This window comes from Sus scrofa, chromosome 2 (assembly GCF_000003025.6).
Source record: "Sus scrofa isolate TJ Tabasco breed Duroc chromosome 2, Sscrofa11.1, whole genome shotgun sequence".
NCBI classification, from domain to species: domain Eukaryota; kingdom Metazoa; phylum Chordata; class Mammalia; order Artiodactyla; family Suidae; genus Sus; species Sus scrofa.
This window is the reverse complement of record NC_010444.4, coordinates 97,717,828-97,736,608: the sequence shown is the minus strand read 5'-3', so window position 1 is coordinate 97,736,608 and position 18,781 is coordinate 97,717,828. Positions and strand designations below refer to the sequence as shown.

General features: G+C 40.0%; 1 protein-coding gene across 5 annotated transcripts in view; it reads right to left on the bottom strand.

The window, feature by feature from the left end:
* ADGRV1 (adhesion G protein-coupled receptor V1) overlaps positions 1-18,781 on the bottom strand; it is a 574,200-nt gene that overhangs the window by 541,239 nt on the left and 14,180 nt on the right. For 2 of the 5 annotated variants that reach the window (XM_021085374.1, XM_021085376.1), the window contains exon 1: positions 1,382-1,559. The exons of 2 other annotated variants lie outside the window; for them this stretch is intronic. In XM_021085374.1, coding sequence (XP_020941033.1) covers positions 1,382-1,403 — 22 coding nt within the window. In that variant the 5' untranslated portion in view covers positions 1,404-1,559. Of the gene's footprint in view, positions 1-1,381; positions 1,560-15,457; positions 15,520-18,781 lie in introns of those variants that run through there. One more of the 5 variants, XM_021085375.1, reaches the window with a different exon arrangement.

The following is an 18,781-nucleotide window of genomic DNA, read 5'->3' as shown; positions in this document are numbered from 1 at the left end:
CATTATCTGTAAACTGGGATAATACTATTTAACTTAGGGCATTGTTGTGAATGGTAAATAACATAACCTATATAAAGAGAATTCAATACATAGCAAGCATTCAATACTGGGTGGTTGCTATTGCCATTCATCATAGAAACTGGAACATGGAGCTAGGTTTAGTCATACTTATTTTTAGTGTACACATTTTGGCTACTTCTTTTTAATCTTGAGACCTTTCACTTCTAACTAAAGTCTTCAATCTATTTACAAATGAAGAGACTAAGGCACAGAAGGATGAGTGAATGTCCAAAGTCACTCTAGGTTAATGGCAGAGCCAGCATGTTATATCTAAACGCATATGTTTAAATGTTTTATTGCAACACAGTTCAAGGTGTTATTTGGGACTTCCTTGCAGCCTCAGAAATTACACAAAAATAAATACACTGCTGGAGTTCATTTGTATTGTGACTAGAACACAAAACATTGTTCTTTTTCCTTTTTTTTTTTTTTCCTAGCTCTTTTGATACACAATACACAGGAAAGGAAAAAGAACTTTAGTAATATAAGGTAATAACTTCAGCAACAATTAGTATATAATGCCGTGTGTATTAGTTAAGAGACTTTTTTCAGTTTTATCCTAATTGTCAGTAATTATGCACCCTTAAGATTCGCTATCAGTAAACTCTAGAAGAGTTTGCAGCTAACATATAAACACATTACACACATTTTAAAGGTTGTTGATTTTGTGAAATGTAAAAAGTTGGTTTAAAACAAAAGTTACAAAGAGTAAGTGAACACTGCACCTGAAAATCATTTTTCCCGATGAATACTGCCAGTTTCTTTTAGTTTTAAAGAAAAAAAAATCAATTTTAAAATATTAAAAATATGTACATTTTAAATAGATATATATAATTCTACAGCTCCAGGCTGATTCCAAATTGCCTGAAATCAACTCCCTGAAAAGTTCTTCGACATACCACTTATTTTGGAACCTAAGACTCCTTAAAATTTATCTCAACCTTCCCGTTATTAATTACTATCTATGGCGCACCTTTCTGAATCTGTTATTTTCCAGGAAGTTTTTTTCTTTTTAATTAAAGCGAGAATTCGTGTTTCAAACAGGCACAAAGGGAAGAAAAACTTTTCCCTCTGTTCATCCACTTCTCACCTTTTTTAAGATTCCTCACCTCTGGAAGGGAGGGTGGGAGGCACGCCAAGCTCACCGCCTAGCTGCAGTCATGCGCGAGCGGACGCGGGCACCGCCGCGGGGTCAGCTGCAGCCAGCCGCGCGCTCGCTGCCCACCTCCAGCAACAGGTGCGAGAGAGCAACGCGAGGAAACTGCAGCCCTCTCGTGGGCACCGTGGATGCTCGCAACACCACCCCGCAGCCACAGCCTACCTGGCCCCGGGGACACCGACATCCGCCCACGCCCTGTGGTCTCCGCTGGTCCTCCCTTAGCACAGCCTCGCTCGCTCTGTCTCTCGCTTGCGTCCCCACGCTTCGCTGGGGCTGCCTGCTCTTTCTGCCACTATCCGATCAGGAAGGTGGCTCCATCCTCCCCCTCTCACCCTCCTCCCTGCCTCCTCCCACTCCATCCTCCGTCTGCTCCAATAGGGCTAGCGGTTCCTCAGGCTGCGCTCACCTGACCAGAGGAGCAGGGGTGGCCGCCCAAGGCAGCGCGCCCCCCGTCGGCGCAGCGGGCAGCCAGGTCCGCGCTCCGGCGGCGGGAACACCCTGCCTTGGCCATCCCTAATGGACTCTTCCAGCAGAGAGGCGCCCGAGTTGACCTGCCTGAGCGCGGTCCTGCAGCTGCAGCGTATCTAGGACCTGATGAGCAGTTCGTGCTATATAATTGTCAGTTTGGACTAAACTAGCTAGTTTGTTCCCTTGGGCACCGGGAAGCCACACCTCCACCACCACCACCTAGACAGCAGGCACTCTGCCCTGGGAACGCCAGTATAAGCAATTCCCTGTTTTCTTTCCGGGGAGAAAACCGCTTTACTGAGTCTTGTTAATTTCCTAGAAAGGCATTTCTTTCAGCGTTGAAGCACTGAGATGTTTATCTCCTGAGAATTTGCGCGTGCATTGGTGAAATATTAGAAATGAGGAATCTACTCCTACATAGCAGAGACTGATGTCAACGTCTGGGTAGGTTATCCGTCACCTCGTTTATAAAATAGGATTATTAATTCTTACCTCATAAGGCTGTTGGAGGGATTAGATGAATGAGATTATGTGAGGTGCAACTCTTTGCACCTGACATGTGGTAAACAAACCCTCAACAAATGTTGGCAGTTATTCCCAAGGCTTAAAAGTAAAGCCCCAAGGTCACACCATCTCATGAGCAACATGCAAATCGCCATCTACATCGGAGATTTTTAAAGCACAAGCTGCAGACCTAAAACCACAGAAGTTTGGAACCAAGAGGGAGATTAAAATTAGCAATTAGCAGTCCCACACCACCTCGCCACAGATTTTATGGTCAAAAAAATTTTTTCAAAGAATTGATTGAGTGGCTTAGTTAAAGGCGGAATTAGAACTAGGTCTTAGGTTTCCTATTTCCAAATACAGAGCATGTAGGTAAGCTTCCTAAGGATAGAAATAGTAATGACTAGTAATTACTTTGTCATTACTAGTTACTGCTATCCAGGAGTACTAATTTAGCTTTATTATGAATTGTTGCTGAATGCCTCATCTCAAACTGCAACAGTCAACAAATGGAATCAAAGACAGAATTTACTTAGACAGAAGGGTCTGATACAGAAACCATGTGGAAATACCAATGATGCACTTCAAGGCTCAACAATAGGTAGTGAGAAGAGCAACCTAAACGATCAAGGGGATTGAGCAGTTTTCCTGTGAGCTAAACTACAGAGGTGGAGCTGGGTTTAGAAGCTATAAATCCATGAGCATTATTAACAAAGTAAACATAGATGTGCTTAGTGTGTCCTGCAATAGAGAAACAAACTTGTTGACAAATTAAGGTCAAAACAATGAACTGATTCTCCATGTACTGATAATGTGAAACAGAAAACAATATTAGAAGAATGTTTTCTTACATTAGTTATTGTAAACATGTGTTTATTTAACATATGCCATTGATTTACAGCTTCTAAATTATTTAAAATCTCTTATAGCTTCCAAATTATTTAAAATGTCTTACTAGGAGTTCCCGTTGGGGCACAGTGGTTAACAAACCCAACTAGGAACCATGAGGTTGCAGGTTTGATCCCTGGCCTCGCTCAGCGGGTTAAGGATCCGGTGTTGCCATGAGCTGTGGTGTAGGTTGCAGACGAGGCTCGGATCTGGCATTGCTGCGGCTCTGGCATAAGCTGGTTGGTATAGCTCCAATTCCACCCCTAACCTGGGAACCTCCATATAGTGCAGGTGCGGCCCTAAAAAGACAAAAAGACAAAAAAAAACAGTTACTAAAACGTATATTCAACCCACAGTTTTGTCGTGTTATTGAATGCTTAAAGGCTTTATTTGCTGCTACATGTTATTTTATTGAGACCCCAACAGAGTCAATGTTTATCAACAAACTATTTTGTCTTAATAATTGTTTCACCAAGTCGGGTGATTTAACATAGTCTGCACAACTGGACTTATTCAACATTCATTTTCTCTCTGTGCCAGACACTGCTCTAGGCACCTTGATGGGTCAAAATGAAAACTTAATCCCACTCTCTTTCTCAGAGCTACCTCAGGGAACTAAGTAATTCATTAACAATTATTACTGAGCATTCAGAAAGCAGAAAACACTGGAAGGCACTGTGGGAAAAACAGTGATGTCTAAGTCACAACCATGAGTTCATTGAGGTTACACTTTCTCTGGGGTGAAAGTTTAATGAAACAAAATGCAGAAACATGCCAAGCCAAAAAAAACAAAAACAAAAAAAACACCCAAGCATCCCAAAGAATACTAGCAATGCTCCAAGAGAAAGAGATTATATGGAATGCTGAAAGCTTCTCCCAAGAGCTGAAAAATAAAACCACAGCAAACAAATATAGCTGATATTTTAAGCAAAGTAGTATAGATGTTATCAAATGCATGTCCATCCATTACACTTAAATCCAGACTCCTCACATGGATGAAAAGAACCCCAACTTGTACCATTCTCCCTCTTTTCACTCTATTCCTATCACACTGACCTGCCTTTGTTTTTTGGCTCAAACACAGCAAAATCATTCCTGCATCAGAACTTTTGCACAAGCTTTCCTCTCTGCCTGGAACACTGTTGCCAAAACTCTTCATCAGTTTGATGCCATCTATCACATCTTTCATTTGGAGGGTAGCTTAACTGTCCCTTCCTTGAAGGTGTCTGCCCTAACTACTTCTGTGGGCACTCTTATGTACTGCTTTATTTTATTTTCTTTATATTATTTATACCTAAAAAAAAAATCTTGTTTGCTTATTTTGGTGTTTTTTGTCTGCCCATATGGATGAAGCTCCAAGAAGATAGGTTTCGTGTCTCTCTCATTTGCTCCTCTATACCCAGCAGTTAGAATAGGCTCTGGGATATAGTAGAAAGTTAATACGTATGGAAGGAACCGAGGGAGGAAGGAAATCTTCTAAGAGTGTGTGAAGAACCTGGAGGCTATTATCCAAAAAAATGCCCAGAGCCGACTTCCTTGTATTTCACCATCCAATCTTGGAAAACATGACTTGATTCCATGTTAAAATACAAATATGCCCAAATCAGAGATATTTTAAATTTCTTCCATTATTTACAGCTTAAAGAGATGGTTCTTCAAGTCATGTTTTGATAAGGAAAACAGGAAGGAAGTGGATTACTGAGCATCTGGAGGTGGGAGGTTGGAGATGTCGGGTGCTACTGAGAGAGAAGGGCGTTGAGAAGAATGTTGAAAATTCTGAAGGCAAGTTGGCCTATTTCCCAATTCTGCCTAAATGCAACAGAATGGAGGATAAGCATTTTTCTCTATAGTAAGCTTCATGAAATAAAATCAGTAACTCCAAATTTCACACATTAAAGAGTAATTCGTTTTCTTAAACCCTATAAGAAAAGCACTGATGTCACACAATTTTTCTTCTCTCTCCGATTTAGTTAGTCTTAAATACTAAGTAAGCCTCATAAATCTTCTCCAAAGATCTTTTTAGTTCCTTGAAAGAGGTATTTGTCATACTTGGCATTCCGAGTTTAGATATCTAAGTTACTTATGCATAAGGCAGTTTCATCAAAGGAACAAAACCAAGCTTAGGCAGTATCGACTTCCCTTCCCTTCAAAAAAGTAGAAGTAAGCGGTAACCTCAGGAATACCCAAGTCTGTCTGCCAGAGGCTTCTTCTGTTTGGGCCCAGATAGAAGAAAAAAATCCAGACTTGTCCGGAGTTGCTACACACCTGGACTCCTCTTTCTCTCCCCACTCCTGGGTTCAGGCCCACTGAGGCAACTAATCAATTATTTTTCCTTCCTTACACCCCAACATGTCATAAAGTTCTCAATAAATTTTATTGTTTATCATTGTAGCACTTCATAATGGAAAAACAGAGCTCAAATCCAAGCTCTCAAAGGGCCTGGCACAAGGTAGTAATTCATTTAATATTTGTTGACTGAGTGATGTGACTGGACAAATACATAAGAAGAAGGCTCCACTGCCAGAGTTTCATTTTGTGACACAAAGGAATCAGAATATCCATTCAATAATTGAGAATACTTTAAACATGAGGTTCTGCTCCCAGGTCAGAAAAAGACAAATACTCTTGGGCTTTTTGGAAATAAAAAGGCCTTGGAAATCTGAGCAAGTCCCTGAACTATTTCTCACACAGAGCTATCCTTCATTGCTAACTGCTTCCTTAAATACTCCACCCCAAACTAATTTTCCTTTTGCTATTCTCTTTCTTACTGATACTTAGAAGCCTTCTGCCTCTGAGCTGTCAGACCCTGCTTTTCCTCTTCTTCAGATAGCACCATAATCCTTCTAGCTAAAATGCATCTTCTAAATGAGTACCTATTTAACCAGAAGCATCTCTCAACCCTCAGAATATGAATATGGACAAAATGCAGTCTCTGCCCTCATATAGTCCACATTGAATAGGAGAAAAAAGACATGAGTTCCCTGGTGGCCTAGGGGTTAAGGGTTCAGCATTGTCACTGCTGTGGCTCAGGTTATTGCTATGGCTCAGGTTACTACTGTGGCTCAGGTTTGATCTATGGCCTGGGAATTTCCACATGCCATGCACATGGGGGAAAAAAAATGAAAAAAGAAAGAAGATATAAAACATGATAACTGAAAGTACAATGTGACCATCAAAGAGATCAAAAGATGGTTCAGAGAAGGGAGAGACGAGATTACTGGATTCCACCAAATGACTTCCCTCTTGGCTTTAACAAATCTGTCACATCCACCCTGCTCTGGTTCCCAGGCCTTGCTGTTGTCCTGTCTGACAGAACAGCCAAGTGCTCGCAGTGACCTCTGGACCTGAGTTAACCATGCTGCGATTGAGTCACACTCAACAGGAAACATATATAAAAGCAATTTTAAACCTCTGTGCCAAGGGTCAGAAAACTTTTACTACAAAGGGCCAGACAGTAAATATTTTAGACTTGCAGGCCATCCAGTCTCTGTTGCCAACTATTCAAATCTGTCATTGTAGTGTGACAGCACCCAAAGATGATATTTAAGCAGATGAGCATGGCTGTGTTCCAATAAAACTTATTTACAAAAGCAGGCAGTGGCCAGAAATCACCAGAGTTATATTTGCCAACCTCTGCTCTATGCAGGAGCAAAAGTTACTTTAGTTATCAGGAGCTTTTTGATGCTGATATCTAAATTGATTAATTCACTCAACAAACATTTTTTGAGTGCCAATGATATGTGTTTCAGAGATATAAAGATGAATAAAGATATGGTTCCTGTCCTTAAGAAGATTTCTGTAGCAGAATTTGCTGTCCTGTTCCACAAGATCCCTCTATATATTCCATTTTATATGTATTTTAGCCCTGAGTCTTTGTAAAAAATCTGGACTATTACTTGTCCTAGGTCCTCATTTTTATAATCTGCTATTTCCTTTTTCTCTGCCTAGTTTCTAATCAGTATTTTCATCTGATCTTCACAACAATTCCATGTGCAGATTCTGGCCAGCTTTTTTTTTTTTTTTTTTTTTTTGTCTTTTTGTCTTTTTAGAGCCGCACCAGTGGCATATGGAGGTTCCCAGGCTAGGGGTCGAATCGGAGCTGTAGCTGCCAGCCTGCACCAGAGCCACAGCAACGCAGGATCCGAGCCACGTCTGCAACTTACAACACAGCTCACGACAACACCAGATCCTTAACCCACTGAGCAAGGCCACGGATCGAACCTGCAACCTCATGAATGCTAGTCAGGTTCATTAACCACTGAGCCATGACAGGAACTCTGACTTCTTGCTTGTTTTGATCTAAAATTCTGACCCTTAATAACCTTGCCTCAAGTTCCTCACTCTCTAAAGAAAAAAAGAGAGAAAAGAAACTTTAAAAAAAGCAGCTAACAACAATTATCCACATATGCATCAATGGGGGCTTCTCATCCTCCTGCTATGTACATTTTACAATATTAAAAATCAATGTACTGGAGTTCCCATTATGGCTCCGTGGGTTAAGGTCCCAATGTTGTCTCTGAGGATGTGGGTTTGATCTTGGCCTTGCTCAGTGGGTTAAGGATCCAGTATTGCTGCAAGCTGTGGCGTAAGTCGCAGATGTGGCTCAAATCTGGTGTTGCTATGGCTGTGGCCTCAGCTGTAACTCTGATTCAACCCCTAGCCTGGGAACTTCCATATGCCACAAGTGCAAGCTAAAAAAAAAAAAAAATTAATGTACTGAGTGGGCAATTTCTTGCTTCTGTAGAACTGGTGATTTGACCCAAGCCAGGATTAAAGAGACAAGTACCTGACTTCTAAAGAGAGCTGCCAACTTCTAAGACCAGAGTCTCCCTCCAGGGCTTTTTAAGAGGTGAAAAGAGGAGTTCCCATCGTGGCACAGTGGTTAACGAATCCAACTAGGAACCATGAGGTTGCGGGTTCGGTCCCTACCCTTGCTCAGTGGGTTAACGATCTGGCCTTGCCGTGAGCTGTGGTGTACGTTGCAGACGCGGCTCGGATCCTGCGTTGCTATGGCTCTGGCGTAGGCTGGCAGCTACAGCTCCAATTCGACCCTTAGCCTGGGAACCTCCATATGCCGCTGGAGCAGCCCAAGAAATGGCAAAAAGACAAAAAAAAAAAAAGAGGTGAAAAGACAAATGTAGGACAACCACCTGCCTCCACCCTCACCCTAGGGGAAAGAAGAATCAGCCCTGAGTAGTAGTTAGCCTACGGGGAAAGTTCTTACTTTTATCTTTCCTTCAGAATAGTGTAGAGATTGGAGATCACAGTAGAAAAGGATGTGGGTTTGATCTTGGCCTTGCTCAGTGGGTTAAGGATCCAAGATTGGTAACTATTCCACTGTTGCCTGCTTAGGCCAATAGATCTGTTGATTTACTCTGACCCTACTACTAAGAGGAAAGAGAATTGGGCGGTGGGGAGCGGGAAATGGCAGGACAGAGAGAAAGAGGGCAGAGGAGCAGCCCCACTGTCAACTTTGTACAAAAATGAGTAGATCCTTCATTAACTGTGATAGTGTGGAAGGTACGCTTTGGTTAAATCTTGTCAATATCTGACCGAAGAGAACAGCCCCTGCAGTGGGAAGATCCCAGGAACAAAAAGGCTGTGCACTTCTGGGAAGTAGCTGAAGGAGTAGTTAAGGAAGAACCCACTTCAAGGAAAGATGCAATGGGGAGGGCTCACAGAACCCACCAGAATTTACCCACCTGCCTTTGAAAACGTCAGCATGCCAGTCACACAGAAAACATCTAGTCTGTATTATCCAGAGAATCAGCCACAACCCTAGGGAAGGGCACTGTACATCTGATAAGTAGTCAAAGAGGTGTTTGTCCTTTTATTTGCCCTCTCAGTTCTTGGTATGAAAAGAGTTAGACTTTGGAGTTCTATTGTGGCACATCGCATTAAGGATCAAGCATTGTCACTGCAGCGGCTCTGGTCACTGCCGTGGCACAGGTGTGATCCCTGGCCCAGGAACTTCCATATGCTCTGGGCACGACAGAAGGAAAGAAAGAAAGAAAGAAAGAGAGAGGGAGAGAAAAGAAGAAGAAAAAGGAAGAAGAAGGAAGAAGAAGAAGAGGAAGAAGAGGAAGATGAGGAAGAAGAGGAAGAAGAAGAAGAAGAAGAAAGAAGGAAGGAAGGAAGGAAGCAAGGAAGGAGGGAGGGAGGGAGGGAGGTAAAGAAAGAAAGAAAGAAAGAAAGAAAGAAAGAAAGAAAGAAAGAAAGAAAGAAAGAAGGAAGGAAGGAAGGAAAGAAAGAGGAGGGAAGGAGGGAAGGAAGGGAGGGAAAGGAAAAGAAGGGAAAGGAAGGGAAAGGAAAGGAGAGTTAGACCTTGAAAAAGAAGAGATAAAAAGAGAGGTATTCTAGAACCAGAATCACAACACATACACACACACACACACACACACACACACACACACACACACACACACCCATATACTTCAACAACTAATCATTTCTCCATTCTGTTTCAGACCCCTGGAGTCATTGGTCTAGTCAGTAGTGAGGAGAAAAAAGCTTTGAACAAGATCTGAGATTGGGATGTAATAAAATAATGGAAACTTCCCAAGATTTGCTATCCAATAAGAAAGAATAATTTGGCATAGAAGACATAGGGAAGTAGAGTTCCCTTCTTGGCACAGTGGAAACAAATCCAACTAGGAACCATGAGATTGCGGTTTGATCCCTGGCCTGGCTCAGTGGGTTAAGGATCTGGTGTTGCCGTGAGCTGTGGTGTAGGTTGCAGACACGGCTTGGATCCCACCTTGCTGTGGCTGTGGTGTAGGCAGGCAGCCGTAGCTCCAATTAGACCCCTAGCCTGAGAGCCTCCATATGCTGCAGGTATGGCCCTAAAAAGACAAAAAGACAAAAAAAAAAAAAAAAAAAAAAAGAGAGAGACATAGGGAAGTATACAATGATACTTATTCGTATTTATGTTTGGAGTTCATGTTTGAACCCCACTGAATTAAAATTCTTCAGGAAAAGAGCAATACCAGCATTTCCAAAAGCATGTGCTGTGGGTTTCCTTTTCCCAAACTTGTAATCAAACCATAACTGTGGGAAGTGTTCTTCAAAAACAATGCATTAAAATATTTGAATAGTATAGTAAATAAGCCAGTTAAAATTTGCCTAACTCACAGTTTTATACATTTATTTGATCAATATGACTTCTATTAATATTCTTCAAAATACACTTTAAAAATTCTGTTCGAAAGAAGTATCAAAGCCAGCTATCAGTCTAAAAGTGAAGACATATGAATGCCAGCTGGGAAGATAATGGAAAGAAACCTCTTCCTTTTGAGTCTGGGTTCTTTGTGGTTTGGGGCTCTGTCTGTCTGCATCTTTCCCTCCAGGGCTGAAGGAGTTGTGTGACTCTTGGTGGTATCATTGAAGAATCCTCCTGGAAGTATAAGGCTTACATCAGAAAATAAAATTGGAAGCCTGGAAGAAGTGGGAGGTGTCAATACCATGGCTCCTGAGGGGTATTTTTCATGTCTTTCTCACCCTACACAAAACCTCCTATCATCAAATTTCTTCATGCTCTGAAAAATTAATGAACAGAAACTTCATTAAAATGGGGTCGGGTGACCAGAAGAGGGAGCCCTCGTGCACTGTGGCAATAGCAGAGCCCAACAGGAAGAAGAAAGACTCCTCTTCTTTGCAGGCAAGGACTCAGCCAAAGAAGAGCCTTTGTTTGCTATAGTCCTCCCAACTTCCTTTTCCTCTCTATAAAAGGATTGCTGTTCCCTTTCTGTTGCGGGGGGTGGGGGGGGGGGAATGCACGAGGCTCACCATGGTTGCAGGCCTTGAATTTCAATTCTCTGCTGATCCCAAATAAACCCATCTTTGCTGGAGAAAATATCTAGCAGTCTGTTTCAGGTCAACGAGACAAAAAATGGAACAAAAATGATACCAGAGCCCCAGGAAAGATGACATGTGTACAGCTGTATGAGAGAGGAGCCCGGACAAAGGCGTGTGGCAGAAAGGGTTCATGGCCTCAGCAAAGGCTGAGTTTTGAGCCCTAGTTGGTTCTAGTTGGGCAAGTTGGGGCTGCTGAAAGCTACTGCTCAATAGCCAACTGAGGAGGGCCAACAGCAATAGGCTAAAGAGCTAGCAGGAGCCATGGTCCCCATATTTTCCTGTCTTGCCAAAGCCTTTGGTTACACTGGCTCTTACCTATTTATCAGTTGTCTAGAAGTGACTAATTTGTGATAATTTATCACAATTACTTTGAAATCTCTAATGAGCCATGTCAGAGCCTTCTCTGTAAATGATCTGGTTCCTATATAGACGAAATGTACAAAGGGTAGTTGTTAGGACTGAGATGTTTGACAAGGTAGCAATGAACCCAGACCATCACAGGTAATAGAGGTTGAGGTGGCATTTTAGAATTTTAAACCAGAAATGTGTTGCAAATACATATATATATATGTATATATTTGTTGTGTTGTGTATATATATAAAACATCAAAACCTTTTCTCTCTCTTTTTTTTTTTTTTTTTTTTTTTTTGGTCTTTTTGCTATTTCTTTGGGCCACTCCTGAGGCATATGGAGGTTCCCAGGCTAAGGGTCGAATTGGAGCTGTAGCTGCCAGCCTACGCCAGAGCCATAGCAACGCAGGATCCGAGCCGCGTCTGCAACGTACACCACAGCTCACGGCAAGGCCAGATCGTTAACCCACTGAGCAAGGGCAGGGACCGAACCTGCAACCTCATGGTTCCTAGTCGGATTCGTTAACCACTGCACCACGACAGGAACTCCCAAAACCTTTTCTCTTTTATCATGTGAAAATAATCTATCACTTTTTCTGTGCTTGTTTATATCTCCCATTTCTGTTTCTCATAATCTCAGTATTTAATTTTTCTAAGATTAATGACTAAACAGTAAAGGATGAATTAAGTCTAATTTTTATGTTCTACTACAATTTTTTTTTTTTTTTGCTTTTTAGGGCCTCACCCACAGCATATGGAGGTTCCCAGGCTAGGGGTCAAATCAGAGCTACAGCTGCCAGCCGATGCCACAGCCACAGCAAGGCAGGATCCAAGCAGCATCGGTGACCTACACCACAGTTCACAGCAACGCCAGATCCTTAACCCACTGAGAGAGGCCAGAGATCAAACCCACAACTCATGGTTACTAGTCGGATTCATTTCTGCTGCACCACAACGGCAACTCAAGCTATGAATTTTTTAAACCTTTATCTTCCTAAGTTAAATATTCTTCTTCCCCCCAAAGTCCATTTACAGAGGCTGGTATGTAAAACTTTGTAAGATCAGTAACACAGTTTCTATTTCTAAAGGCATAAGAGAACAAAAAAGCATCTCTCATAGTTAGGTCCAGATGATGCCAAGAGATAGTGTAGCATAGCTGGGTTGAGCAAACAGATAAATTTATTAATCTTTCATGTGTTTGCTTTCCTTATCTGGAGGAGATTTTTATAACACCTACTGCACAGACTTGTGTATGGATGGAATAAGAAAGTGAAGTCTGGTGCATAGTAAGTTTTCAATAACTGACAGAAAAAATAAATAAAATAAAACAACAATTTCCTACTCTAGCTGTATTTCAGATGCATTTGAGGAAGTTTATCTTGTGAGTTAACCAATCCAATATTGAAAACATTATGATGGTAATTATATGTAAACAATTTTACAAATTATAATTACATATTTAAAAGCATTTTCCCATTAAAATGTTTAAATAATTTCTTTTCATTGCTATAATGTAATTGTATCTCTCTTTAATATATCTGGGTATATTTTATACCCATAAAGAAAAGGATAGTAATTCCCTTTGTGGCTCAGCAGTTAGCGAACCCAACTAGGATCCATGAGGATGTGGGTTCGATCCTCACTCAGTGGGTTAAGGATCCAGTGTTGCCATGAGCTGTGGTGTAGGTCACAGATGCAGTTCAGATCCGGAGTTGCTGTGACTGTGGTGTAGGCCAGCATCTATAGCTCTGATTGGACCCCTAGCCTGCAAACCTCCATATGCTGCAGGTGCAGCCCTAAAATAGAAAAAAAAAAAAAAAAAGAAAGAAAAGAAAAGAAAAGAAAGAAAAAAAAAGAATAAATGTAACTGCTAAAACCCTCTATCAAATGAATATTAAGATCAAGCAATAGCCAAGTGTATACATTACTTTCTAACAAATAGTCTCCTCTCCTTAAAACTCTAAATACACACAGTAGTATTTGGCTATATATATCGGTTTTTATTTTTATTATGGTCACATGTAATACCTATTACATTATTTAGCAAGGGGTAAATTAAGTACAATTTTATATCTTGTGGAAAATATTTTAAATCCTTATCTTGCCAATTTAAAAGTATTTTTCCCCAAGAAATCTGTTTACAAAACATTTACAGAAAATGCTGTCTGTAACTTTTTTAAAGATTAATAATAGTTTATATTTCTTAACAAGAAGCATGTCTGAGAACAGCTTTTCTCATATTTTAAAAGGAATTTCCCCATAAATCAGATACAAATGTGTATGGAATTTTTAATCCCTTAAGAACAGCTAATTAAATCTTTTTTTCTAGTTGCCTCTGGTTTAGGCACGCTGTGTGTGGCACTCCCGTGGTTTGTCATTTTGCTTTAATAGCAGGGGGAAGAAACGAGCACAGCTCAGTAACCACACTGCATATCAAAATGTCACCATGGCAGCATTTGTCCACTTGTCAGAGTCGTTCTGAAGTGCCTCAGCCATTCATTTTGTTGAATCAATATTGAAGCTTTTGAGATTTATTACTTGAGGTTTTGGAGCAGGCGAGGCAAACAAATCCTTCATTCCTAATATCAAGTTCTAGTTGGACCAAGACTATGATCTTTGTGGACACTTTACTTATGAGGATAGACTAAGTTTTCCACTCCGCATAATTATCTTGTAATAAGCTTGCATTTACATGCCTGATGGTACAGTGAAAAAGAATTTAAAGTTTCTAAAAACATTGTGTGGACTGCAGTAAACTTATCGAATGCTGAATTCAAATAGCAAATTTCCTGGGTGGTATGGTGGAGGAGGGTGGAAAGAGAGATTTTCTTTTGCTAGAAAAATCTTTAAATCTTTGATTTAAGATTCCTTAAACTCCATTTTTATATAGCCCATCTAGAAGCATAATTAAGAAGAACGAAGATAAGCATGTTATCTACTAAGTCTTTCTATTTACTAATGCCCACTTTCCCCTTCAGCAAATATCAAATTATAAAACTGATCTTTTTGATTTTAAGATACTGAGTTTTCTTCATTTTTTTTATAATTGCCTAAGTTCTAGTGGATAGGGTCACAAAATGAGTCTGAATTCTCAATGTAAACACTCACCATGTGCATTTTCATTTATCACTGGGCTAAACTCCGTGTAGAGCTCATCAGTACTGTCTAATGATGAAATTATGAGAAATTTTTATAAGTATGGATCAGCCTGGCAAACCCCGAAATGTCTCTGAGGCTTTATTGATTTATAGGGCAGGCTAACATGAGAGTGGGCAAGCTTGTCTTCATTATTCCTCCTATCCCATCTCTTCCCAGGGCATAGGAGTCTCCCCCTGAACATCTTATGACCTAGGCCAGTCCCACTAGGATCCACAAGGGATGCTGTGATGTGATTATCCTCAGTGGGGTGAGTCTACACCAGATAATCTGATGAAGTCATCTGTGATGGGTCATAGGATCTGCTCTCTCAGGACCTCCAAGTTCTACCCCCAAGGATGACTCCAAACTGAGGTAATGTTTGTTTTACCAATGGCTGCAAGCAAACAAAGCCACTGCAAACAAAGCTGCCACTGTCCACTTCCCACATGGGTGGGAAAATCAAGCCCAGGGGAAAGAGAGGTTTGACTGATGGAATGCTTGGGGATCATGCAGGGCCTTGCAAAGTGTCTATATGTGGGGGTGTCTGGTCTACTTAACACAGACATCGATGCTAACAGCTTCGAACTTAAGTTTAGAGTGCTTTACCTTGCAAACATCCAGTCAGCTTTCTTAACTTCAACAATTTCATAATAGCCGTAGGCATTTCAGCTCATCCTGAAATGCACGTGAGTATTCTCTGCAGTTTCTGGCTGGGTAATGAAAAAGTTTTTGAAGTAGATCATGATGCTATGGAACATTGTGCGTATACTTAATGCTGCTGGATTATATATGTCAAAAAGATTAAAATGGCAACGTTTATGTTATATTTATTTTACCACAACTTTTCAACATTAATAAAGTTATATATCAAAAGCCATTGAATTGTATATTTTAAATGGATAGATTGTATGGTATGTGAATTGTATCTCAAGAAACAGCTTTAAAGAAAGGAAAGTTAAAAAAGTATACTCTGTAGAAAGCTTCGGCGCTTTGTCTGTAGCTTGTATGTAAGTCAGGTCATATCAGAAAACTTACCCTGGAATTGTCTCACTTTTTGCAAACTCTAAATTCTTTTGAGGTTTTCTCTTTGTAGGGTTCTGAGAAAGAAACAGAAAATTTTCTTAAGATTGTACTTGAAAGATACTATGCAGACAAAACCAGCCTCAGCATTGTATTAGAGTAATCCCACATGGAATACTCCCAAACAAAATGGAAGTCTCTAATACTCCTTAGTCTTTCTTTTCTTTTTTCTTTTCTTTTTCTCTTATAAAAGCAAAGAAGTGAATTGTGAGTATTTTGTACAAGAAATGCTGAGCTGGTTAATTTTTGCTAATTATAAAATCACGGGTGGTCACAAGTTCAAAGAAAATCTTTCCCAAATAAAACCAATTATGAGCAGAGACTTTAACTGTGTCCCTTTATCCACTGCCAAAATTCAGTATCAATAGAACAGAATGTGAAAGCTGCAGCTTTGATATGAAAGGTACTGAAAGTATTCATCTTTTGGTAGTTGTTCTGCCACCATATGGAAGGAAATAAAAGAAGAAAAAATTATGTAGCATCAACTTGAATTATGCAATGAGACAAAAGGAAAAGCAAATCATAACCAGATGTGTCTATGCATACGATTTTATTATAAAAATTTCCTTTGATATCACCAGGCACCCAACACACTCTACTAGTAGTGTAAAGTAATTGAAAATAATATAAAAGAAAAAATTTAGACTAACACACATTACCATTCACTTACAGAAGGGAAATAGCAAATGTCTTTAAAGCTTCAGTATTAGGCTGAACCGCATGAAATTGATATTTTCTTATGTTAAAACAGTCAATGACAAAATCATTGCATAATAGTAATTTTATATAATTCAATCTAATACACAGTTCTCCTCCTACTTTAAAATGGCAGTTTATTCTGTTCTTTATCACCATCATTTGAGAGAATAAAGGACCATGCATTTAATTTTACATAATTTATTTAATTTTAAATTATTTAACATTTTTAGTCTTTTTCTATGGAAAGATTCCCTAAATACATGAATCAATTAATGTTCCCTTTCGTCCTTTAATTAATAAATATTTTAAAAGTAGGATACACTCAACTACATACTTAAAATTTTCCACTGGTCACTCCAGCTTGACTTTGTGAAGGTGCTCCAGCTCAGATTCAATCTTTGGCCTGGGAACTTCCATATGCTGCAGGCGATAGCTGAAAAAAAAAAAAAAAAAAAAAAAGATACCACACTGGAAGTTCCCTTGTGATGCAGCAGGTTAAAGATCCAGCATTGTCATTGAAGCAGCTCAGGTCACTGCTGTGGTGTGAGTTTGATCCCTGGGCCAGGAACATTCACATGGCACATGCGTGGCAAAAAGGAAAAAAGCTACCACACTGAAGAGATATAGCTAGAAGGATGAAGTGACCCCTAGCAAGACGATTTTCGATGACATAGGAGAAGGCAAGGATGGAAGGTTAATTATCAGTGGCCTGCCTGGGGAAACACAGCCCACCCATGCTGGGGATCCCCGTAGATGAGAAGAGAATCTTCAAAGAACTCATTCAGTTTGAAAGAAACTTTCTTTACCTCTGTATATCTCTTTGTCTGCTTTTCAACCCTCAAGGGGCCATAAAGGAGGACAGTGAAAAGGGTTAAGTCTGGGAGTTGGGAGGAATCAGGAAAAAGAATGACCATGCCCTCTTTCTCCATTGTAGGCTTTACAACCTTAACCAGACTTAAGAAGGCACAGATTGGCTTGCAAGGCTAAAATGAGAGGCAGGTTAAGCTTTGCTTATACTGTCTGAGAATAAGACCATTTGTTAGTAATTGAAAATGAATGTAAAACGGGATCCACCCAAGATTTCATCCTGGGACAAAAAGAATGATTAACAGTGCAGCTTTAACAAGTCTCAGTGGTAAGAAAGAACAGAATTCAGTTAATTCAATAAACTGGCTATATTGGTATTGAGCCCCTTTTCAGTATTTCCCCTTAGGTTAATCTTACACTGGAGTCTGGAAAACAACTTCATTCTCAGTCACTTTCAGGCTGCCTCTGATCTTTGACTTTAAGTTAGGAGGAATTGTTTAATGGTTATTCTTCTCCTGGGAAATGTCCACAACTGTGTGCTGAGCAGTTTTCTGAACTGCAAACAGTGTGGCCTGCAAACAGAACTTTTTCAGTTGTTGGATGGAGTAGACTATCATGACAACATGATATTTTTTGGTAGAACCATCCAAATCCTGCCCCTACAGTGGGAGCCAATTACAGTTGCACCACAGCAGAAACTCTGAGGTATGGTATCTTTAAACAATGGAGACTCTCTCCTGTTCACAACTAGCCCTCAGAACACCATACCCTTGCCATTACTCTGACTTCAGACCAGGGTCAAGCTCACCTTTTGACTTTTTCAGAATGAGTCAAATACCAGTCTCTATTTCCCTCAAACTCCATGTCCAGTTCTCTAAGTGATTCTCTGACTCTCTACCACTTTTGCCTGAGGTGGTAGAAGTGGAACGTATAGCAGTGCTCTCTAAAGGAATTCTTACCACAGACCTCAAGATTCATCTCCTGGCCTCCACTTACATACCCTGAAGGTACCTGATAAGAACCACAAAATCAGTCACAATGTTAATTAGCGATTAATCTTGTAGATTCTAGAACTGAGTTCGGAACTCTGCTCTACTATTTACTAGCAATATGACCTTAGACAAAATACTTAATCTTTCAGCATCCTTATGTACAAAGTACTGAAACCCATAAGAAATACAAGAAATACCTACAGCATAAATTGTTTTAAAATTCAGTGTGTTAAGTACTTAGAAAAGTACCTGATCACGAATAATGAGGCAAACCAACATCATATGCCTTCTGATGCTATGCACTGAGAAATACCCAACATCACCCATGTAGGACCCTTACTGCTCAACATTTGAGCTGAATCTAATCATGAGAAAACAATCAAACAAATCCAAAGTGCGATATAGTCTGTAAAACAATTATATCTCACTTTTTTCAAAAATATCAAAGTCATGTAAGATTTAAAAAAATTGAGATAGGGGAGGAGAGCCGGAGAATTCATAGAATTAAAAGAAACAGAAGAGACATGAGAACTAAATGCAAAGTATGAACCTTGATTAAATCTTGGATCTCATTCTGAAATAAATAAATAAACACAAAAAGAAAATCAGATAAAAGACAGAATCAGGACAATCTTGGATGTCTAAGTATAAACTGAATATTAGAGAATAAGATTGTATCAGTATTAGATTTCTTGAGTGATAGTTATGGTGTGGTTATACAGAAGAATATCTTTGTTCTTAGGAGACGTATGCTGAGGTATGTAAGGGATGAAGTACCATT